Source organism: Pseudopodoces humilis, chromosome 4 (assembly GCF_049639895.1).
Source record: "Pseudopodoces humilis isolate 2021_Gansu_Grassland_sample_001 chromosome 4, ASM4963989v1, whole genome shotgun sequence".
Classification (NCBI taxonomy): Eukaryota; Metazoa; Chordata; class Aves; order Passeriformes; family Paridae; genus Pseudopodoces; species Pseudopodoces humilis.
Window position 1 is genome coordinate 55565930 of NC_142203.1, and position 24690 is coordinate 55590619.

The following is a 24690-nucleotide window of genomic DNA, read 5'->3' on the forward strand; positions in this document are numbered from 1 at the left end:
AGGAAATACAGATCTGTACTGAGAAAATAGTTTATTACATCTGCTGTCATTCCTCTTTTTACTCTTCTTCAATGGAGGAAGACCTGAGTAAAGCAGAACTGAATAAAGCCTTTTGAGGGCATCTCAATGGCAACATTTAACTCTCACAGCAAAACAGTATTCTGGCAATACACTTTCAGACTTCAAATATCTTTGTAAAGCAATCATAGTTCTGCTGTGATCCTACATCAGTAACAACGAGTGACAACAACTTATCCAAGGGGCTTATTCCAAGAGGATGACAACAGCAGTTCTCATGAGCATGATCTACTGACTTGTCAGTCCCAGTTTACTGCCCAAAACAAAGCAAACATCTCCAGATTCTTCTGTGTAAGACAAGTACTAACAACATAGCCAATACACTTGAAAAAGGGATCTCAAACCAACTTTTATAGAAAAAATGTACAAAACTTGTCATAATATTGTGACACTTAACAGAATAAGGCAGTTATTTTTTTAGAGGGGCAAACACATGTATATTAAGATTGGGCAATTTATAGTCCAACCCAATGGATCTAAGAGGGTCAGAATAAAAACCAAATGTTACTTCATTTTATCTTAGTTACACATAGTATGCCAAAAAGACATAGCTACCTGCATAAATCAATTCTGTAACTGAGACCAATAAAATACTTTGCCTAGATACTTCCCAGGGTTATCAACACACATGCAAGCAATACTCTGGTTGATAAAGTATCATGTGCATGGTGACTATGCAGGGAATTTTGGGGGCCAGTAGAACTAATTCCTCTCTTCATCCCAGTTTAAGAAGTTGTGCCAGCTGCACTCTCAGGGCTAAAAAGAACAAGGGGCAGCTATGTGAAAAGGGGTGAAACAAATATAGATTAATACAAGAAAATAATCCATATTGAATAGATGGCAGGACCAGGCAGAAAAAAAGCTGATTTGATATTGAAAGTCTTACTTAACAAGATACCAATTCTCTGGAAGAAATACAGGATCTTTTTACCCTTCTCTGTCATGAAATTGAATACTTGTCCTAGAGCTGCTACATCAATCAACTAAGAATTCCTCTAGGACAAAGCAAAATGAAAGTAGGGACAGAAATGACAAAGAGATTGTGTCTGGCTTGAGGAAAGTTTAGTTGCAGATATAAGCAGAAAAACAAAACCACCAAACAATATAGTATAGAGAACTATATTCCTTTATAACAGTTTAGTACTTTCAATAGTGGCTTATAATCATGTTTCACACTTATTAATTTAATATTTTATAAAGCCCTGTTTCTATCATCCGTCGAAAGGGAAGTGATAATGTCTGTACTGGGAAGGAATTCTGTACATAATATTCTATCAGATGAAACCTCAATAACTTTATGTATTATGAGCTGTCAGACACTTTTCTCATCTGCTACAGAACATACTTCTTAGAAATAGAAGCTATAATTAAGACAACAGATGTTCTTTGTTGGCTTCATCTGAAGCATGGATAATTTTTAAAAAGCAGCCTGTAGTTAAAACAGTATTCTGCTTCCCTCTATGGGTGAGCTTTTGCAATACTCTTTTTCCAAACAGAATTGAATTTAATGGCTGCAACTATTTACAACTATTATTAGCATGATCTGAAAACATGGGCAGTACTATTCTGAGGGAAAAAAATTAACTAAGTAAAATGTTCTGGCATGAAGTACACTGCATTGTAATGCCATACATAATGCATACATAGTTTTGCAAAAGAAACTCCCTCCCGGAAAAAGCAAGGAAGAGATGGGAAAACCACCTGCTTTTTCAACTCTTCTTTCAAGGATCTGTGAGATAAACAGAAAGAATAAAATAAGAAATAAGCAATAATGTACTAAAAAATATCTTTCTGCTTCTAGGCAGAGGGAGCACTCAGAAAGCTGAGGAGAATAGTGTGGATCAGGATAGACATAGCTGGAGCTGAAACCCAAGCAGGCTAGCACTGGAACTTTGACACTGCTGGCTTCCAGGAGAGGCACATCTCACCTCCCTCACGTGGTCTGGAGCACTGGCACAGCTTGAGGCTTCCCATGCTTTTCTCAGGCGTGGTAAACTGGCAAGTAATTCTTTCTTACCCTTCACTCTCAGGGATCAACCCAAGCCCTGTGTGACATGCAGAAGCAAAGCAGTAGTAGTGTTCTCACACTCTCTACAAGCATCACTTTAAATGGAAGCACAGGTTAGTGTCTCTAAATAGAACAAGTCAGCATGGATTTCAGTGCATGATTCCAATGACAGAGAAAAATATTTTAATAAGCCAACACCTGTTTTTCATGTCTTGTTGACATCTGCAGGCTCCCTGCCAGCAGTTTCCAGTCGCAGAGGTACTAGCAGGTGAGAGGTAAGCTGTGATGTAGGTACCAAGTTACTGCATCCCCACATGCAAGGAGATGATGACAGAGAAGACATAAAAGGAAGGAACAGGACAGGAACAACCAAATAGCTGAACCAATGAAGTGCAAAACTGCCTTTTTCATGAAGTGAGGCTTGTTATATTCCCGCCTCTTCCTTCAGGATTGCTGTTCCAGGACTAGGAAAGAGGTGAGATCTGCAAGAATTTGAGTAACTTGGCTTGCTCAGTTCTCCTTAGAGACTCAATTTCAGCTTCTGGCAGTGGTTTGACATGAAACCATACGTGCTATCAAGAAGGGAAATACATAACACTGAATGTTCAAGTGTAGTGTGGATAGTGCTGGTGTGAGGACAAACAGCACATTCCACTGGCAGCTGCATCTTTTGACTTCTGAAGTTCCTGGTGCTTCAGTGTTATTATTGCCATTAAGCAAGCATCCAGATTTTAGTAGTGGTACGTAGCAGTCCTCATTGGACAGAATTTTGACAGTTCTCTAAACAAAACCTCCCTTACTGGTAATATGATTAACTAAGCATTCCCTTAGAACTGTTGCCAGCTGCCTTCCCACAAACTACCTCATCGTTCCCAAGGATATTTATGCCATGATTTCTATTAACTTCTGCAATCTAGACTTTTTTTTTTTTTTTTTAAATAAAACAAGAGTGAAAATTCACTAAAAATATAATTTATTGTAAAGTGACTAGATATAAGTTAATATATTTACAAAATACTTTTGCTACAGTCACACTCTATTAGGAATGAGCAGCAAAGCTCCCTCTGATGCTTGCTATACTACACAGACACATAAATAAAACTATATATGTTTTGTTAGAGCATCAACACCACCACCATGGTCAAGCACTCAAAACTTAAGACCACTAAGAACTAAGGCTGCATGTGCAATTTCAGTTTGTGCTTCATATAATGACATAGAATTTTCCCCATGAAATTGCACTGCCCATTTCTGTGCACAAAGACCAGAGCTCTCAAGGGATAAAACTCAGCTAAAGAATGGAGTAATTTAGTACCTGGAATATTATCTAGACTGTACAAGGATACATGGTCATGCAGAAGGCTTACATTCTCCTGTTTCTTTTCCTCTTCAAACCTGACTTTTCTATCATCTCATCTCAGAATGGCTTCTCACGTAAAAGTACTTTGGTCCACAATTTGTTCTTGAGTTCTCCCTAGCAAGTGGGAGAGGAAATACCTATCTGTTTTTTCCTGAAAACATTTGACACACAGGAGAGAGGCAGTTGCCTATCTTTTAAGGGAAGGAATGCTGAGGTCCATATCAAGAGGCACTTGAAAATTTTAGTTCTGGCCAACCAGTGGAAAGTCATTGTGAGATTATTTCAATGACTTCTAGCCGATAAAACTTCATAGATAGAGCAAGCTCATGTGCTCAAACCATTTTAATTTAAAAAGCAAATTTAATTTAATTTAATTTTAATTTAATTAAAAAAGTAAAACCTATTTTATTCTGAGTAGTCTGGTGCTATCCTACAAAGATTACTAACCTCAATCCCCTTTCCAAATATAAATGGTGACCGCTAGAAACAGTGCTCCAGCAGCATCTGTAGCCAAGACAGGTTTGTGTATGAACCTTCACATATCTTCACATGGTGAGATACCACAGTTACCTGAACACTGTTGAGAATGACCTGTCCCATCTCTAAAGGATCCTTGTTTCTTATTGCTGTTTTCTTTTTTCTGGTAACATAAAGTTACTTATGCAAGGCCATCACTGGTTTGTGATAGTATCTCTGCTTGAGAAGCACATTTAAAGCATTCTCTTTGTATTCAATATAATACAGAAAATAATACAGAAAAATTCAGGGCAGTATGTTGTTTTGCTCAGAAAGAATGCTTTGTTTTGTTACCTTTTTGCTGTAGAGAAACTAATGGGAGAAGAATGCCAACAAATCCCTGTCAAACTATCCACAGACAAAAAATTTAGAAGAAAAGAATAGGCTCTTCACAACTGCAAGAAAAAGATAATTCATATTCTTACGCTTGAGAAGTCAAGCTGTTTAGATCTGGAAAATTTACATAAAAGAACTGGCAGAAGCTGCTGACAGATAAAAGTCAACACTGTTCCTTCATCTTTTGGGAATTATGGGAAACATTTGTAAGTGTACACAGAAAGTTAAAAATAATGAGTGTATAGCAGTCACCCAGAAAAAAAATGCAAACAATGGCAATAGCTCTCCAGCACCATGACTTTTATTTAAAAAACTAATGTGTTTCAAATCAAATCAAATATGTTTCCTCCTCTAAAAAAAAAAAAAAAGCAAAAAAAAAAAAGCTTAGCGCTGTAGCTACAGCTTCTGTTCTGTAGCAACAGAATACAGCAAAGCCAAAAGGCAGTCTTATAAGAAAGTAAAATTGGGTTAATCCTTATAGCCATTAAACTACGGGGTGATTTGGCACAGACACAGAAGTAACATTATTTGGAAAATCCTGGATTGAATGTACAGAGGTAATCCCACCATCCTTTTTACCTTCAGATGAAGAAGAAAACTCTAAGTCTATATGTAATAATATTTTTTTGACCCATATCATACTCCTGTTGAGATTTCTCTGCATAGCAATATGAGTGTTATTTTCTTATGCCAATATATTTCACACTACCAAGATCCTAAACAGAAAGGATGACATGCAATATCAAGGACATGTACTTAATGCATGAACCTAAAGATCTTTCTTTCATAAATCGTTTGTTCACACTCCACTGATGAAGTAGCTTTAATTCACACCTTAGCACTTATGGTGACGAATGAATTCCATGAATCTTTACAAAGCCATCAGGGTCCCAACCAGTTAATTGACTCTAACTGGCAAAACACCATCATTTGTGTACTGACCAGCACACTGTGTTATGAAATCCATGTAGTGTAAAACCTGTTTCTAAGAAGCATATAAGAAAATTGAAGATTACAACAAAGATAGTGCTCGTGAAAAACTGGCTATGTTTTTACATCACCATCTGCAAGCCAAAGATTAACTGAAGTAGGGGTAAGAAGGAATGGAACTGGATTTCAGTCTGCAGTGGGGGCATTCATTTGCAAAGAGACCAAAAGTGAGACAAAGCCTCTCTAAGAAAACCCAAACACTTCAAATTCAGGAAACCTTACAACCTTACAGTGTTAGAATGTCTTGTGGTCTAAAACAAAGAAAAACGTCTCTCTCTTGATAACCAGTGGTGTACTGCAAAAGGAGTGAGAGACTGAGCAGAATAGGATGAAATAACTGAAAGAAATATTTTGTAAGTGATCTTGGAAGGTGTAAGCTACAGAACAGCAAAACTAGAAAAAACATAAATCTGGTTAAGAACTGACAATATATTCCCTATTATCTTTAGCTCAGTTGAATCAAATAAAAGCAGCTTTTTTATGGAGGAAAAAGGCAGAAGCTCTTTTTAGGTCCTCTACAGAGACCCAAGAGATAAGCAAGAATTATTCTGATCCATTGCTTCCATTTCTTACTTCAGTTACTCAACAGCTGCCCTACACTGACCCACACCAACACAGCAGAATGTGCTGCAGACAACCTCCAACTTCCTTGTAGAAAATTCATGGGTAACAGGATCAATGCTATCTCTGAACTTAGAGGAGTACTAAGTGTATACATGAGAATGACAAGAAAATCTAATGTCTTGAATATTTAAGTGCTGTTAGTGTACAGATCTTCCAGAGGTCACACACATAAAACATCCAAATCAGTTTTTTCCTCCCTTCTGCTCCTGCCTAGAAAGTTAGGTGGTCTTCTAACCCTTCCATAGCTGAAAATATAGTGGCACCATGTATCCATATATTTATCTCAATTTCCACATAGGTACAGAGCTTAAAGCAACAATCACTCAGTTGACTTGGAATGCTGCTTATAGGATGCAATAAAGGAGTAAAAATACATTCCTGAGTCGCGCAAGATGTGATCGAACATGTGAAAAGGCCTTCCAGCTATGACTCACTAAGAAATGGGTGGGGGATTGAGAGGCTGAAAGCCTGCTGGTTGACTGGTCTTCCATACTCACCAGCAAGGACTTGAGCATTGACTATTCTGTCAAAATGCCAGGTATATCCTGGTTGTTTTCCAGCTATCTTGCTGGGTGTGGGGTGGTGCAGGGGTTGCGGGGGGGGGGGGTGGGGGGTGGGGAGAGAGATTGAGAGAGAAAGAGAAGGAGAGGAAAGGAGGGAAGTATTATATTTATGGTATTTTCATTATTGTGCTCCAGAGGAATCCCTTGGTCATCCTGCCAGAAGAAAGAACCAGTTACCTTTATTTGGCCCCAGCAGAAGGGAACATTTTTTCCTCATTTCATTTGCCTTTTCAGATTTATTTATTTACCTATTTATTTAAATGTTGGCCATGCTAGAAGGAAAAAGGATATCTCACTTGACTCCCAGATGGAAAATCATTCCAAAAGAACCAGTTCCCTGCTGAGAACAGGAGAAAGAGGAATACATTAATTTTAAACTGACCTGATTTTTCTAAAACACATATGACTCCTTGTTTTTAAGCATAGTTCACATAAACTGTCTACATGAAGCTGGGAAAACTTGTCTCCTAAATAGCTCAGATGTGGCAACTTCAGAGAACTTTACTGAGGATTTTACAAGATAAAGCTCCTTAAAAATGGCAAATGCAGCAGACAGCTGGTCTAACTCACCTAAGCCTCGCTATGCTACCACCAGGTACCAGGTATTCATTACAGGACCTGCTAGCTCTCAAAGGATTCTAGTCTTTCATGGTAAATGTGCCACTAGTAGCCTCTAAAATAATTTAGACATATCAGTATGAGCAATCATCTAAACTGTCGTCTTATTTAAGGGGAAATTCCCTGTTATTTTTGTTTTTTGGTGGTTTGGGTTTTTTCAAATAGCATATTTCTTGATCTCTCAGGGGAGCCAGTCCCTCTGCTTCTCTTTTTCTTGTTTCAGTACTTCAGTCTGCTTTTCACCTGTCAGCTTCCCACATTTCAAACACTGCTCTCAAACCAAGAAGTCTCAGGAGACGGAGCAAAGTGGCTGGTTATTCTATAATGGCATTCAGCTAGGAGTGAACAACATAAAGGACCAAGTGAAAATGCTAATCTGTGTTGCCTGTGTTGAGAAAGAAGACATCAAGAAAGTGCAAGGCCACAGGTACTTCTCTAGATACACATATTCAACTTGTTTGTCTGCTGATTCCAAAATGTTGCAGGACAGTTTTGTTCAAAACTTGTATGTATAAAGACTGGGTTGGGAGGATTTTTTTTTTTTTTTTTGTCCCAGAATAGCTATAAATTACATATCACAAAATTAAACGAAGAAATTTAACATATAACTGGGAGGCAACACTGTAGTTTTGAGTCATGCTAATAAAGACAAAAACAAAGTTTCAGAACCTATTATAGTGGCCACTTATGTCACAGTCTGACAGTGCTCTGTAAACACCCAAAACAAGCTGCACCTTTTAAAAAAAATTTGAGTGAGAAAATAAGCATGGATTAAATATTTCTGACAAGCTACAAATAGGTGAACCAAATAATACTTAGCATGATAGAAAATACAGTATTTTCTAGAACATTAACTTGATACTGGAATAAGAGGATTTCATGCTTTTACTTCTGCATGCCTATCACCTTGAGCCCAACAGAACAAACTGGAGCCGTATTCAAGTCTATTTTTCCTGCTACCTTTATAACTTCCCCATGCTTTCTGCACATTACACGTTCCCTCTCTTTTGCTCTCAGCATTTGGACTCTCTCCTTCAGGCATTCTGTAATCCTGCCAGCCAAAGAGCTTTGCTTTTAGTAAGTAGATCTGCCAACTTAAACACCAGTCTCCTAAGACAATCAAATAATGAAACACACATGTATGTACTTGCACATAATCTGCCAAATACCTCTCTAGCCCACTACAAATGATTTTTGCAATCTGGGGTTTTCATAGGAGCATGCATTCATACTTAGTTTTCAAAGACCAAACACCATGTTCTCCAGAGTTTTGTGTCTTGTTTGTACACTCAAATGCAATGACCCTGCAATTTCCATATTAACATCTAAAGACATGAAAAATGAAGAACTTGAAAACAAAAAGGCTGTGCAGAAAACTTAGTATGGAGTAAGTATATCCTTCAATTTCTCCAATTTGGCAGCAAGGTCTCCTGCAAGACAGCACAGATTCCTCCATGGCAGAACACTCTTTCCACATCTCTGGTGTGTCTGGAAAGTTAATGAATAACCATTCCAGGTGTCAAGAGTATTTTTCATACCTCCCCCATTACTCATCTATCATCCACACTTGATGTCTCGACTTCCACTTTCTAAACTAATGTTTCCTGAAAGAGGAATCTAATGTATAATGCTAGCAACAGAGTAACCCAGGAAAAGCTTTGAACTTTGTCATACTAGGATGAAATTGCACTGCCACACCTGAGGTTGCAGTTTGCCACATGGCAAGATTAAGAGGGGAGAAAATCATTTTTCAAGGAAGCAAGTTATTGATTTATATAAGAAAAACAAAAATCTAGTTTCAAGAATGGTAATTTACTACATAATGTCACCATTTACAAAAATTCCTGCATTGTGAATCATGACTATGATAGAATGAAAAAAAAAAAAAACTCAAAAATAATAGAGATGCACCACAAAAACCTAAAGTAAGAGGTGCTGAAAACATGTGTCACTGAAACATGTCTCTTTTGAGACATGCTTTACATGTATAACAAAGTACAGAGAATTTGAGACTCTGGATTTGCAAAATCATGAAACAAGTAAGCTAACACTAAATTATGTTACCATATTTGTTGAATCTGTGCACTCACATTCAAGCATTTATTTTGATTTTGATGCTTATATTTTTACTCCAGCTGGTGCAGGAAGAGGTGTGCCAGGAAGATTGGTTCTGCAAGGAATTGTTTTGGACATGCAGTACATAGTAGCTGAAGCTAGCCACGGAGTGCGAAGATGGTACTCACTCCCTGGGACAAATAAAGATTTACAGAGTCAAACCTAATGCATTTCTGGTTCTTAGTTTTAGTTATCTCAATGAAATGTAACTACCAAGGTTTTAAGAGTTACTCCCCCGGTTCACATCTTTTAACTGAAATCTACACTGCCTTCCTATGACGAAGAGATTAAACTTAAACTATCTTAAAGCAGAAGGCTTGTTTGTTTGGGTTTTTTTAAATTGTTTTGTTTACCTCATTCCTTACAGGAACTATGATAGTGCCTTTGCTTACAACAGTGTCCTAAAGATAACTTAGTATTTGTCATCACAAAGTTCTACGAAACACTAATTAGTCATGTCATTGGAAAGAGCAGAAGTATCAATGAAAAAACCTGTTTCCAGAGAGAAGGCTGAAGGCTGTGAACAACACCTGGCTTAAGACCACAAACTGATCAACCTGAATGAAGCAAATTTAATTCAATGTAGACCTTGAAAAACAAAAAAGCCAGATTAAGTGGAAAAAAGGGTGGGACAACTCTATCATGAAAAAATTGTATCAGATGGTGTATACTGAAAGAAGTTGTACTTATATGTATAAACATAAGTTTTAGATGTAGTTTTGAAACCTTAATGTTCTCCTGCTATAATGTGCAGCTCATTATCTATGCACACATACATCAAGGTGATAAAACTCTGTATTTATTCTAAATATAATAATTTTTTACAGTAACAGAATATACAAATAAAACTGTCACCATATCACTTCCTCAGTTATAAGAAACTCCTATTACCATCACATTAGTTACCCAAATGGGCATCCCTAAGGAAAATATCAGCCCTGTCGAAGTATCTATCAGCCTAGAGCAAAATTTTAACATGTGTCAGTGAAGAGTTCTGAATATATTGAAAGAAAATATCTTGGTGAAAGTAATTTCTATACTGTCATCACCAAATACAATTAAATATATGTAGTTTCCCAAATGAAAACATCTTACTACTAAATTCACAATTCTTACCATGTAATGGATGTTAAAGGAATAAAAAGTTAAGTAATCTACACTAAATATGTACAAAAGGAAGCAGTTTGGACTAATTAGTAACAGGCTTTAAATTCATCTAGAAGTTATGAGCTCAAAACATGAATAACAGGGAGAATTAGCCCAGGACCTCAGAAGAGATGCTCGCAACAGCTTCCCTTACTTGTATTCAAAATTTATGAAAGGACAGTCAGATTCTGTCCTTTACATCAGTAGTACTTCATGCACATTCATATCCTATTATTTTAGTATACTGGAATCTCTTCCAAAGAGAGCTAAGATTAGCACTCCAAACCCTAAAGACAGTGGGAATTTTGCCTAACAGAACTAAGAGTAAGAACTATGGGATTTTTCCAAATGCTGCTAAATCTTGACTATAGGTCCAATCCTGTTCCTTCTGAAGTTAAGATGGGTTTTGCCACCAATTTAAGGAAACTAGAATAGTAGCCTATGGCTTATTGAATGAACAAGTCCTTGAAGAAAAAGAAAGAAAAAACCTCAACCATGTATTCATTTTCAAGAACATCAGTACTTTAAAATAATTTTATTTTTAGTTTGCATCGAAAAGAGGTTTGAATAAAGGATTTGAATACTCTATTTAGAAGAGAGCAGCTCACATTAACAAGCATGGGCATGTTCCATCCAAACTACTAGACAATTTACCACTGTATTTGATTGACTGGCTATTTAGTTCAAACAGACATTGAGAAGGGAAAAAAAAAAACAAAAAAAACACCACACAAAACCCCCCCAACAAAACAACAAATCTTGTCTAATTGGCATGTTCTTACTGTGTCATAATAAAACCCTACATATTTGTCTTAGAGGAAACATCTGGAGAAAAAGCGTAACAGTTGGTAACTGTCTTCCCCTTTTTAGCTAAAGTGTTCATGCAACTCAAAGTCCTGCATCCTAAATCACTCTGGAAGGCACCAGCAGTCCACTAGCTTTTTCAGTGAAGGTTTTAATATCAAAAATAGATGAGACTTTCAACTTGCTAAGAAGAAAGATTTTATGCTAGTTGCTCTGTAGTAAACATTTTTCAACCAGTGGTTTAATATTATCCCCAAAAAACTGTCCTGACAATAGTGGGATTGTGAAAATGTCTCATTTCATGTAGGGGGCTGCAGTTTACACAGGCTACCAGAAAACTTTTAGAGTTGTAAGCACTAAGTTTGATCCAAGAGGAAGTCAGAAAAACATGAAAGTTTCAGGGAATGCATGCTAATCTTTCAGCCAATAGTAATGAATTATAAATACAGCAAAGAGAATTCATCACTCTGTGCCCTTAAGAAGCCCTCGCTCAATGAACAAAGGTCCTATTTTCTATTATTTCAGAAAAATTTTTGCTACTTGCTGTTTAGAATGTGTTCCTTAAAATTCTATCAATTGGCCAGGCAAGAGTACAGGGATGACTAGAAAAAATTTTATGCCTAGAACTGGCTTGCACTGGAGCAAAAGGCCTCCATAAATCTTTTTCTTATTAAGAAAATTGCTTGTTTAGGCTACTGACTAGCTATACTGTTCTGGCTTCAGACAATTGAGTACATTTGGACTGGCCAGAATATATTCTAAACTGTACTTAAATATATGCACATATTTTACTCCAAAGTACCTAAAATAAGCCTTCACAGAAGACCCATGTACCAGCAGAGACTGAAAGGCCAAGGAACTGATCACAACTGGCTGCACCCCATGGTGTCCTGGCACCTCACAGCTCTTTGCATACCACATCTGGGCAGGTGTCTCTCATGCATGTGTCAGCCAGCTAGGAGCAAAGCAGGAAATGATGTAGGGTTTTGCCATGGTCTCTGTCGCTCCTTACCTGTGACAAGCAGCTGTGTCATGGTAAGGAGACAATTTAAGGACAAGGTAAAAAACACAACAGACATTTTCCTGTCTCCATCCAAGTGCAGCACATGAAAAACTGCAATGGAATTTGCATGAAAAAATAGCACTAGCACTAGAATATGTGCTCAGTGTTGAACACCATGTGCAAATAGGAAAAAGACTGATTTTTTTTTTTTTTTAACTGCTTATTTCTGGAATGTTCCTGGAGAGAGAGATAATGAAATCAGATACAGCTGTGCAGGCTGATCTATCATGATACATAATCAGTGGTTTCTTTCATTAATTCTCTAATTTAAGTGCTTTTATCTACCTCCAGCAAAAAACAGCTGAGGAAGAGGACTTGGACATAAAAAAGTAACCTCAAAAACTAAGAGACTTCTCTTTGAGACAGACCGCCAGAGAAGCAGTAACATGCTTTGAAACATTGTTTTGCAGTGATTTGCATTCAAAAGTTTCTTTGCCAAGAATAGTCCTCCATGTGCTCCATTGCTACCTACCAATGTTATCCAAGCAGGATGAAGAGATCTTGGCAGAAATAGGTGATAGCACTGAAGTTTTCTCTCCTAACCCCAACAAATAAATTCCACTCTTATATCTGTAAACAAGACATACAAACCTGGTGCAGCCATGCCTCCTACTATGTTGTTGTGGTAACTCTATCCCAGAAATAAATAGCTCAGAGCTGCATTCCCTCTCGGACTACAGAATTCAGGTTGCGTTGCTCTTCCTTCTTTCCCAGGTGGTGAGCAGGAGGTTATGGAACTGGTGTGTTCAAACATGCTGCATCCAACAAATGCAATCTTACAGAGGGGAAAGAGCTAGGTAGAGGCCACTTGAATTATACCAATCTAACGTGCTTGAGTGTAATAGTTTGGCTTTTTTGCTACAACCTTTACAACTTTAAGTGTGTATGTGTTTTACAAAGAAGCATCAAAACATTCAAGGAAAGTAGAGTTAACTTTATTTTTCTAAAATATAGACACTAAAAAGAAGAAAAAGAAAAGGAAAAAAAAACCACAGAGAAAAATCAATGTCATATTTTACTGAAAAGATACAATAGTTGCTCAAGCTGTTCCTGGAACCTGAATGGACTGAAAGTAGCTGCCATTCCTGCAAGAGGTCTCCCTTCTGCAGGAGCATCTTCTCATCCCAGATGCCACCAACTGATTTGCCAGCACAGACAGAAACTGGCATGTTTAGACCTACCAAAGGCAGATCTCACTTGCCCTCAATATCCACAATCTCCAGTGAAGAAATTATCTCAGATACTGACCTCTGGGAAATGTTCAAACACAGCAAATGATGAGGAGCATATACAGAGTAGTGAATTGTATGACAAAATTGTCTGACAGTTAACTGAACTGTTAAAGAAGTTTTTCATCATTCATGTCATGGTTTACATAGTAGTTCTGAAGTATAAGATAGTCTCAAAAGATATTTTTGAAGTGTAGAAACCATATGCAATCACATCTTCCCCTGGATCAGGGCAGGAGTGTGTTTTTGAAAATCTGCCTTGAGGAATTTGTTACCTGAAAAGCCATCAGCTTAAAGATATTTTTTTAATGCTGTCTTACATGCAAACTGTTTTATAAAGTGGGTCAACCTGTGACAATAAAGAGCAAGATTTGGGTGCTATTCTTGTGGATTGCAGCATACAGCATTTATAAAAGACTGAACAAAAAGCAGTCACATTATTACAAAAGGTTACACCTGACAACAGTTCATTAAAAGATTTCAGGTAATGTCCAAGGATGCTGGCCTTTCTACAACACTGTGGAAAAAAAGAAAACAAACAAAACCCAAACGCCAACAAAAAAATCTACGCAAGTGCCTTCTCTTAATGAAACCATCACAAAATAGAATTGCATTTCAGACATGTATTTTGATGAAAGTATGAACAAAGGCTAGCAAATACTAAGCAGAGTTACTACTTGTTTTTTTAAAGCCAGAAGTTCTCTCTAAGTTCTCCCAAGTATTTAGATTCTCACCAAAGTATTCTCAGGACTTAATATCCCTCCCCAGTTAAAATAAGCGTGTCTTTAATATTGTGTAATTCCCTTTGTCATTCCTAGCTATGAAAATAAAGAAGTTCTTTGTATTCTAGACCTCAGACTGATTTCATGGTTGTTCATCATGAAGCGCAGCTTTGGAGTAAGAGGCAGATGTGAAACAGTGCACAGCCAGCTGCAGTTAGAATTCTTTCACACTAGAAAATCTGGATGCATATATGGCATCATGCAACTATTTCAGTGGGCACAGTTATTTGCTCAGGGTGCTGAATGAAGCATTCTTGGCAAACACTTAGTACCATGTATTGCTGGAACTCACAAACTGATGTTATCATATGCAAGCCTAAGTAAGAAGTATTTGCTAACAAAAAAGTTTTCTTCAGATGTTCCTGGATCACAGCTACAGAACCAGACCAAGATTATTGCAATGAGAGGTATAGACTAATTCACCTTTGCCATGCTTTACACCTGCCCCAGCTTTCATGTCAGCACAAGGTATTAGCAGACTAAATCAGTGTAATAGAAGGCTAAGAAAAGGTAAGCAAAGTCACTCAACACAGTGCCACTGTTGTAATCACAGAAAGGCATATTAAAATCAGTATGATACAAAACAGACAAAGATTTGTTAAAGCATCAAAATAGGAGTGTCTTATTCTTTCAGCTTCTTAATACAAAATTAAGTGTAGTGTAAAAGAAGGCATTATTTTTATTAGATGAATTAGATTGATACAGTGGAGGAAAAGAGATTCATTTCAGTCACACAAGCCTTTTCAGCCTAAGGTCATCTTTGAGGATTAAAAGGGGGTGCTGTGTGCTCCAAGTGATATATCTTTCACAGGAATATCTATTGTTCAATTAAAGTATTATTTTAAAAATATTTCTTTCTCACTTTAATTTTTATCCTGTGAGGATTAAAATGCAACATGGAAGATGCTGGGTTTAAAGGTCCTTCCTCCCTCCTGCTTTCTTCCTCCTGTACCAGCAGGTGGGGCCACGCATCAACCACGAACTTGCCCAGGCCCTCCATCCACGTGCTGTTTGTACCCGTACTTGTAAAGCCCATCCCTGTGCTTCCTGTGGCGCTTACAAAGGCTTTTTTCGTTATTATCACTGTGAAAAAATGCTCCATCACACTTCAGTGGAGCTTGCAAAAATCTTTGCAATCATCAGTGATAAAGCAGGTGGCAAGGATTCTGTTTTCAGATGCATGCACTTATCCGGCAGATAGAAATTTGCCTAGAAATGAGATCAGAAGTAGCAATCGGCAAGGCTTTATGGCAGGAACTTGCCTCATTAGTCAGTGCAAGTCAAACTCAACTGACATGAAAATTCATGACTGCAACGCAGTTCTGACAACTGCAGCAGGGCAAAGGCTTAAACTGGTTCTAGAAAGAAAGAATTCAAGGGCTCTGGCTGGAATGGTAAATGTATTTACTATTTGTATTTGTCATGAGATAGTGACTCATGACTTCATCCCATAATTTACTTTTTCCATATGCCTAAATCAGGCAAGATGACTGTATTCTTCAAAATGCAGGCTCTAGGTTTGCTGTCTTTCACTCACTCTAATGTCCCTCAATACACAAATGAAAATAATTTTCACGAATGGATTGCTACACTGGCTTTATAGCAAATTAAAGAAACAAATCCTACAACACCTTCAGTTAAACCATGCACAAACAGTTTTATACCCTCTGTCACTTTGGATGTCTGTCAGATATTGCATAACCTGGCTGGTGAAAGGAAAGAGTTTCCAAACGTTCCATGTCATTATCTTTGTGCAACTTGCTGATATGTATCTGTTCTAGGAGAAGAGTGAAAAGAAGTTTGGGCTTTTTCTTTAAAAAAAATAAATCTGTTTTACAGCTTCACCACAAGAAGGAAGAGCTTCAGATTATTTTTAGACTCAAAATCAGCTGAAATAGTACAAAGTGTCAACATAAACAACCCTTTTAAGTTCCACAGGAAGTTGCAGGAAGTGCCAAAACATCAAAACAGACAAATTATTCATATAAAGTTCTGGTCTGCCCTTCTGCAATCTGATATTTATTTCAAAGTGAGAATTTAGCATTCCAACTTAAATCTGAAAGTATTTCAGTCCATCAATCAAAGCTTTATGCTCCAAAGTCTGCTCAAGATCAGCCTTCACAAACCAGGTAGGGAAATGATACCGTATGAATCAACTCCAAATGCATGTGGCCATATCAGATGAGCTGAATCAACATTTGCAAAGCATATCTGGACTTCATACAGCTTATGCACTTTTCATTTGCAAAGAGTTGAGGAAAACTGGGATAAGCAAGAGGAACCAGCTTAATGCAGCTTCAAATAAAAAAAAAACATCATTCAAATAGAATCTTTACTGCTTCACATACTCTTCAGATGTCTAATGGGTGGAATAAAGATGACCCTATGCCGTGTCTCCTATGCTGCAAGTACCTCAATCCTCCCAGCAGCAGCCAGGCACCCTTGCCTGGTGGGAAGAAAATGCGGCAGGTTGGGCCACTTGGAACCTCAACTGCAAGAGTAATTACATCTGCCTTGCCATAGCTCTGCCGTGCATCAGGCCTGAGACTGGAAGGTGCTATAGACTTCTTGAGGCTTTTGGTTCTCTTATTTTCACGTCCTTTCAGATGCAATTAAAAAAAAAAAATCCCTGCAAAATCTGACTAAATCTAGTTCTTTATTGATGAAAATAAGGGGAAGACAGGCAAAATGTAACAATCCTAAAATTTCAGCAGAGGAATGCCAATTCTTGTCTTTACCAATGGTTCTAGAAACTTAGATAAGTCATTAATAAAATAAAAATATGGGGAAAGATTTAAGTGTTTCAATGGCATTTGAGACCACCAGCAAGGGGGTGGGGGGTTTGTTTTCAGATTGACTTTAACTTAGGAAGCTCCCTGTTTCTAAGACTGACTGCATAAGACAGGGGTCTGATGAGCAGCTCTGCCCATGTCACCAGCCTCATTGACTGCAAAGTGTGTTCAGATGTCTATGATTATTTGTGTATGAGTAATACACCATTGTGAGTACTGGCAGCATTGTGCTTAGATACTGCAAATTAGAACTAATACAAAACAATCTGGACATTGACAAGCAAGTGATCAGGCTTAATAAAGCAAAGGGAAAAAAACATTCAGAGTGAATAATTAAGTTAAAGAGAATTGAAAATATTAAAAACTGTTTTCTTCAAAAAAAATAAACTTAGGTATAGGGCAAAATTAAAGGAACTTCTTTGATTAAGCATATATATTCTTCGAAATCTCAAGTTTCTGATACTCTTATTCAACATATACACAACGGGCACACACAGAATTGACTCTTTACAGAATTAAAAAAGTATACAGATTACAAATAAATGAGGTATATTTAAGAAGTCTTAAGTTACAGTTCCTCATTAATTTGTCATTTTAATCCACAGTACTTTCGATTCATCAAGTAGTGAAAATGTAAACTTAACTGCATTTGGTCAGGCAAGTTTCACACTACACATTAATTTATTTGAAATACACTCTAAGGGTGTAGAGAGAAGTATTCTGGGAAGAATCTTTTGGCCTACTGCCCATTACATTGGCTGCTGGACAACGTTACTGTGCTATTCCCTGCCCCAAATAAAATACACAAAAATAGTGAAGCCACTTGGAAGTCAAACATATACTGCTGCATTGTTCTTTATCTGAACTATATTTCTGCCCTCACCTCTGGTTTTACCCTAATTTTTGTAGCATTCTGCTAACTTAAAAATTTCACCTTCATTTTGATTTTTATCATACTCTTTCAGTACAACATTTCCAAATTTGTTTCTAAGATTCAAAGCACTCTCTGCCTTAGGTCTCTTCAGAAAAAAAAGATGTGTAAAGAGACTACTTTTAATTACTTTTCCTGATTTCTTTATTTTAACAGTAATTAAGCCTGAAGTTCAAATTTTTATTCAGGAGTGTCTAATCCCTGGTCTCAGGGCATTTTGGAGGTGTCTAGCCTCTTACATCAAGCTTAAAATCTTTAATTCAAAACCAGCTAAGGAAACTTTTTTTTGTGGTTTTTCTTATACTTTTTTTTTATTATTATAAGAAAACAAGGTTGGACTGCAAGCTGATTCTTAAACATTTTAGAGCACAGCAGGATTATGTGTGCAGACTTAGAGATAAAGATTCCCAGTTAAATCAGAACACTTTCTTGTTTCCAATTCCCACAGTCCCATGGTATTAAAAATAAATATATTGCATGTAAATAGTACTTTGTCTAAAGGTAAATAGTACTTTGTCTAAAACCTCTAAAGGAGATCACACATAAACAGAGCCCCCCAAATCTGCAGCACAATTTCCCAAGGTAACTCCCAGCAGCAGAAAATCCCATAAATGTCTGTTACAAACACAGTCCTGGGGCAGACTTAGAAACAGCAAGATTCTCTCCAGGACTTTCCCAGCCCAGTGCTGTGGCCAGCTCACAGCATGGAGCTGTGAGCAGAAGCATGGAGCAAGCATGAGTATGGAAACCAAAGGAGTTACAAAGTGCTACTTTTCAACCAATAAACATCAAAGCTGGGATGCTGGTTGCTTCACCACAGCACGCACATGCAAAGAATGGTATTTTCTTTCTGTTCTCTGCTGCTCAAAATGACTTGTCATGTTTGATGCATCTATCCAAAAAGCCATGCTATCCTGCAGTTACATTGGGTGGTGACAACTATCTCCACAAGTGGATTAAGAAAAGAGTCAGTGCCACCTGAGCAACCCACATTAATATCCAATACAAGGAATGATCAAAGATGTAATAGTTTTTCTTTTCAAAGGAAATACTCCATTTTCAGAACTATACTAATGAAAGAAAAAACATAAGGCTCTAACATGAGGCTCTAGCAGTTAAGAGTTCAAGGACTTCAGAGATAGGGACAGTATAAAAATTTAAATGTATTAAAACGCCACTAAATCCTTATCTGCCCTCAACTTCATCCTAACAATTATTTACATCTAGGCACTGCAGACTTGCAGGTAATGCTTGCTACAGTGCTTCAGAACACCGCTATATAAACCAGTGCAGGTTCATTCTTTATTAAGTCCCCACAAGCCTAGAAATGCTTCTGCCAGGTTAACTTGGTTGCCACATACATTTTTTGTATGCTTCTGCCCTTATCTTTGCTGGTTATCAGCACAGCTGAATATAAACTTATTATATGGGCAGAGGGATGAAAGTTGATGAACTGATACAACAAATTTGCAAGTGATGCTGCAAACATTTCTGTGTAGACAGTGTCATGATACTATTCATTACAATGATGTCACTGTGAAAATCATGATCACATACTGGAACTCTTATTACCTACAACTAGAAACCCAGAGAATTTATGAAGTATTAGAATTTGAAGAAAAAAGTCTATTCTAAAATAACTTGGCTTATTGATCTGTAAAACCCAACCATCTGAATTTCAGTAGGTAAAGGAAACAAAATCACTTGGAGAAAGGGTTTTTTTTGTTTCCCTTGGTTTTTTTACCCCAAAGCTTTTCCAATTATAAAAAGAGAAGACTTGCTTCTTCTCTTATCGGAAGAGTTCTGATAAAATTCTGAGTTCTGCCTAACAGACTGCTGTAAATAGATTAAAAAGCAACTTAGGAAGATATTTCTTCTGTTTAAGCTTTTTTCATACAAGGTTATATTTTTTCTACTGCATGCCATACCCCCCAAAGTGATAAATATTAATTTCTCTTTATTATCATTTAATTGTGTATTTTAAAATATTCATTCTTATCTTTAATGCCACAGGTAATTCCCCATAACCGGACTATACCTTGTGCTGCTAGCAAGAAATTTGTGGTAAGAACATACTTTTATTTAGAATGCACAGTATTGGACTCACCAAGAACTTTCTCGATAGTGAGTCTGATGAACCATGGAAGGAAACACTTCTGTCATTTTCTTAGAAACCTAAAATAAATGTTAACCAGCTCATTTTCCACTAAAGTTTTTACAGTGGAGAATTGCAACCATACTTTCCAACCTGTGAGATGTACCTCACAGTAAGTCACCTGTGCCCGAGACAAACCACATGAAACTACAAAGTGTGTGAGCTAAATATTACAACGTAGAAACAATGCTTACTTGACTGAAATGAGCTGTACACTAAAAAAGCTGACCAGCAGCTGCTATATATATGAACATATACTCAGACAAGACTGTGAAAAAAAATATCTGAAATCATGCACCTTCTGAATACTGACCTTGTTGCTCAGTCTCTGATTCAGCTTTTGCAGGACTTGGTGCCACTGGAAGAGGCCGAGGAGGACGAGGCTTTGGAGTAGGGGGAGATATTTTTTTTCTTCCAATGTATTCTACATAAGTTCCTGGGAAATCCCCCCTCTCCCCTGTGGTTTCATTAAAGCCATTCAACCAACCAATTTCCTCAGGCTTTGCTTCTTCCCCTTCACTGAATCCAAGTGCTAGTAAGGTACCTTTATTCACAGTTAATATATCTCCTAAGTGCAAGTCAATGTCTTCTTCTCGCTCTTTTTTGTAGTCATATAAAGCTCTGTATTGATATCCCTCAGCACTCATCTTGGCAAATGATTTAACATTCAAAAGTGTTATTAAACAGTTTTAAAATGCAATTGTCCAGTTACAGTTTTATGTACAGAGAAATTCAAGATTAATTAAATGGGATGATGAAAATGTCTCTTAAGTAATAAAATCCAACAGAGAATGAAAAAACACCAATATGCCTTTTCACTGCTGATGTTTTTACCAATGTATTTATTCTGTCACTGTCTGTCGCAGAAGTTAAGTGTTCCAATTCTTCTGTGTCTAGCAATATTCTTCCAATTAGTTCTTTTCCTGGGCTTTCCGGCACTTCTGTGTCTCCATACACAAGTTCAGCCAACTCTTTAGCCAGTCACACTTTCTTCAGATGTATTTGCCCACATACCTTAAAGATTCTGCCACCAAACTCTGCACATATGCTTTTCCTGGAAAGAGAAGAGAAATCTGATTAAATCATTTCACATTCTCTTGATGATTGTGAACTTGGTATTCTTCCTCTGACTTAAGCTTTCTGCAACCCTGGCAAAGATTGTGTCTCACATAAGAATCTAGTAACAGTAAAATCAAGCAAGAACACAAAAAATATCTCCAGCTAATGTTTGCATTTTTATAATGCCAAATTACTTATTATTTATATGTCAAATTACTTGAACCAAATTTGTACCCCTTGCAGTATGAGGCACATTTCCTGTCCTGTAACTTACAGCTACTGAAAAGTCTCTCTCAGAGGGCTTAGCCCTGGAGCTATCCCTCTAGTGCAGTATCTAACCTGGCAGCAGGATTTTATATATTATCTCCTTGAAGCCAGCCAGCCACACCCCTTCTCCACAAAAGGTCCATCAAGACAGAGGAGGAGCTAACTGCAATTAACATTGACCAATGGAATACTCAGTCTCCTCCTGCCCATGACAAGGGTGAGGATGGGCAACAATCCCCATCCTAAAGCCTGTATTTCAAAAACTGTTTGGAGGAACATGCCTTCTCATAATCTGTGTAAGAACCAAGGATTCAAAAGAGCTTTTACTTGATGATGACCATATTTCCCCTTTTTCTTTTTTTAAAGAGGGGCTTTACTCCTCCTCCGTCTTCCAGGTTTTTTTAATGTGTTTATGGTATAATACTAGAAAAACAATCAACAACTGTAACAGGCACACCCAGACCACCTAAGCAGCCCTAGCAGGAGTAAAATATCAGGGTGTATGCTTAAATTACATTAAAGGCAAGAGAACACAGGCCTGAACTTTTGGCTCAAGTTTGCTTAACCATAAAGTAAAAGAAAAAATATGACTAAAACCCAAATCTATTAAAAAAATAGTTGTTTGAAGGCATATAGAACAGTGAAAGCTTTCTAAACATTATTTCAACTGTTACTCATTTTCATCTACTTAAAAAGACAAACCAAATCATAATTTGAAATGCTATACTGGAAACCAAAAAGTACTAACTACTCAAAGCTGCACTGAAAGTCCTAAACTACATCTGAATAAAGAGAGAGCCGTGCAATACCATCAGGTAAAATACTGACTGTGTACTATGTAGTCAGTGTATAGAAAGTTCTTTTTTTTTGTGAAACACTCTTTTTACACTGTAAAGCGACACCAATAGACAGGGCTGGAACAGGGAACATCTGACAGCTCTTTTCCACACCATTTTTTCTAGTGTCTCAGTCATCAAGTCCTTTTGAAATATGACTAACTGCAAGCTAAGAAGCGTTTATAAGAATGCACATGGACTTTCTGTGCCAGGGAATGAACCTGATCCCTAATTTGTATGTGGCTCCTCTTCAGTCCATCAGGTTCCTGCAGCATGTTGCACAACATCTCTCGTGACAGAACACAAGAAAATCTTAAGTTCTTGAAGAACTTCCTTATTATCCCTTGTAACCAGTTTTTGTTGTAGGAAAGAATTATCTCAGCCTGAATTAGACTTCCTATTTCAAAAGGCTTGCATGTAAGTATTTGTTTTAACAACTTGCAAATCTATCCACTTGCATTAGGCGCCCAGCTCCCACCAAAGTTTTAATTAGAAATTCCTGTAGCCACTTCTGAAAAACTGAACTATGCTGCCTACCTGATGCTACCAAATATCACAGGCTTTGCCATTAACATTAGTTTTACTGATATTTAATTTTGCCTCTTCTACCAGAGAAAAGTCTACTGACAAAAACTGGGGGAAAAGTACAAATATCAATGTATCAACTAAATAGCAGAGAAGCCTTTACAAAAGCAAGGATTCCTCCTGTTTCATGTAGCAAGAGAAAAAAATGCACTTACACAGTTTTGATCCAAGTGTTATGATTAATACAAATGTTTCCAATCAAAACCAACTATGCACATAGCAAAGCCTTCTAGAAAATTACCACTTTGACTACTTTAAATACTCTGAAATATTTATTTTCTTTTTAAAGAAGGTTCAACAAGTCCTCTGCTACAACTACTTATTTAACTCCTATTGCCTATGGGCATTTTGGCAGCCAATGAAGTCTCCTAAACACTGCATAATTCAACTGACTTGACCTACTCCTCTGATCTTTTATTATCAAATATATCATAGAAACTTTATGGCCATATATTTAAAATTACTACTTCTGACATTTATGCATCTTCTGAAAATACAGAACTGGAAATGTTGTGGTAACATAAGAACTTCTTATGACAATTTTAAAACATATTTTAAAAACTCAAAACATTAGAAAAACTCAGTGAAGTTATGATAGCAAAGTTTCCTTAGATCCATTTTTCCTTGGGGCTCAAGAGCTGCAGTACCTGTTCATACTCACTTATCAGCACCACCCTCAGTACAGAGTCCCCAGCATCTGACCTCCTGATCTATGGTTTCTGAACCTGGAGACACTCCTGTGAATCAGCCATTCTAAACTTCTGGGATTCATGCTTTTTTCTATTGTTACTATGTGTCAGGTTCAGGGATCAACTGAGAGTTCAAGAACCTTGCAGATAGACCTAACACAGGGACAAACATCAGTTTCCACACTGCTCAGTAACACCACACTGTATCCAAAATGCCCTCTTAGAGTGTTTTGCTAAGATCCTATAGAAAAAAAAATTTCCTTGACTCCAACTGAAGTAATGCACACAGGCATTTTGACTCAAACTAACTTAAGCTGTTGGTTCTAAAATATATAGCTTGGACACCATCTTAAATAGATTAAAACAAACAAACCTAACACTTCAGGGAAGAAACACTCATATTTGAGATAATGTATTACTGGATTTCCATTTGGCTGGTAAAATGAAAAAGGAGGAAGAAATATTGTAAGAGAACCAATATTCATTTGTTTTTTATTTACTGCCTAAGAGCTTGATGCCACTAAAAGATTCCTAAGTTTAGGCAGAATTCCGGTCTCTCAGCAGAATGTTTTATGTTGGGCATTTGAGCAAAAATTTAAAATTCAACAAAAATACTCAAGACATTCCTACAAATTTAGGTGGAAAAGAAAGGCGACATGATATCTTCCTCTTCTCTCTGCCTTCTTCCCCTGTTAAAAATGACACCTGGTTCCCACTTCACTAGTACCCAAGTGTTTCCTCCCACACAAGCTATCATGCCTTCGGTGCTGGAGAATAAAAACTTCTACACTGCATATGCATGCACAGTGATACCAGAGGGGTGGGCTGGTTACTGGTACAGCATCCCTAAAACGATATGCAAAGATTTTCTTCACCTTTATATGAACAAATTTATTACCCATATCTCCTTGCACTGCAATCTCTCTAATACTAATTCCAAAGAGAATCCACTAGAGAAATAGTGCCTAACACAAGCTTCCCTCCCACTGCAAGATAAGCTTAGTAGATAAAAGCGCTGACTAACATACTCGGGGAGACTCTGAAATAATGAGAATTGAGGGGTGAGCGGGGAAGTTTGCTTGCAGACCGACTCTTCTCCCCACTAGGTGTCTACACACCTGTGACTCAAACTGCAGCTTTCTCT

The 24690-nt window shown here is 37.3% G+C and overlaps 1 protein-coding gene across 1 annotated transcript in view; it reads right to left on the bottom strand.

Annotated features, from left to right (window-relative positions):
- PIK3R1 (phosphoinositide-3-kinase regulatory subunit 1) overlaps positions 1-24690 on the bottom strand; it is a 62124-nt gene that overhangs the window by 36275 nt on the left and 1159 nt on the right. The window contains exon 2 of the mRNA XM_005530080.3: positions 20424-21164. Coding sequence (XP_005530137.1) covers positions 20424-20757 — 334 coding nt within the window. The 5' untranslated portion in view covers positions 20758-21164. The remainder of the gene's footprint in view (positions 1-20423; positions 21165-24690) is intronic.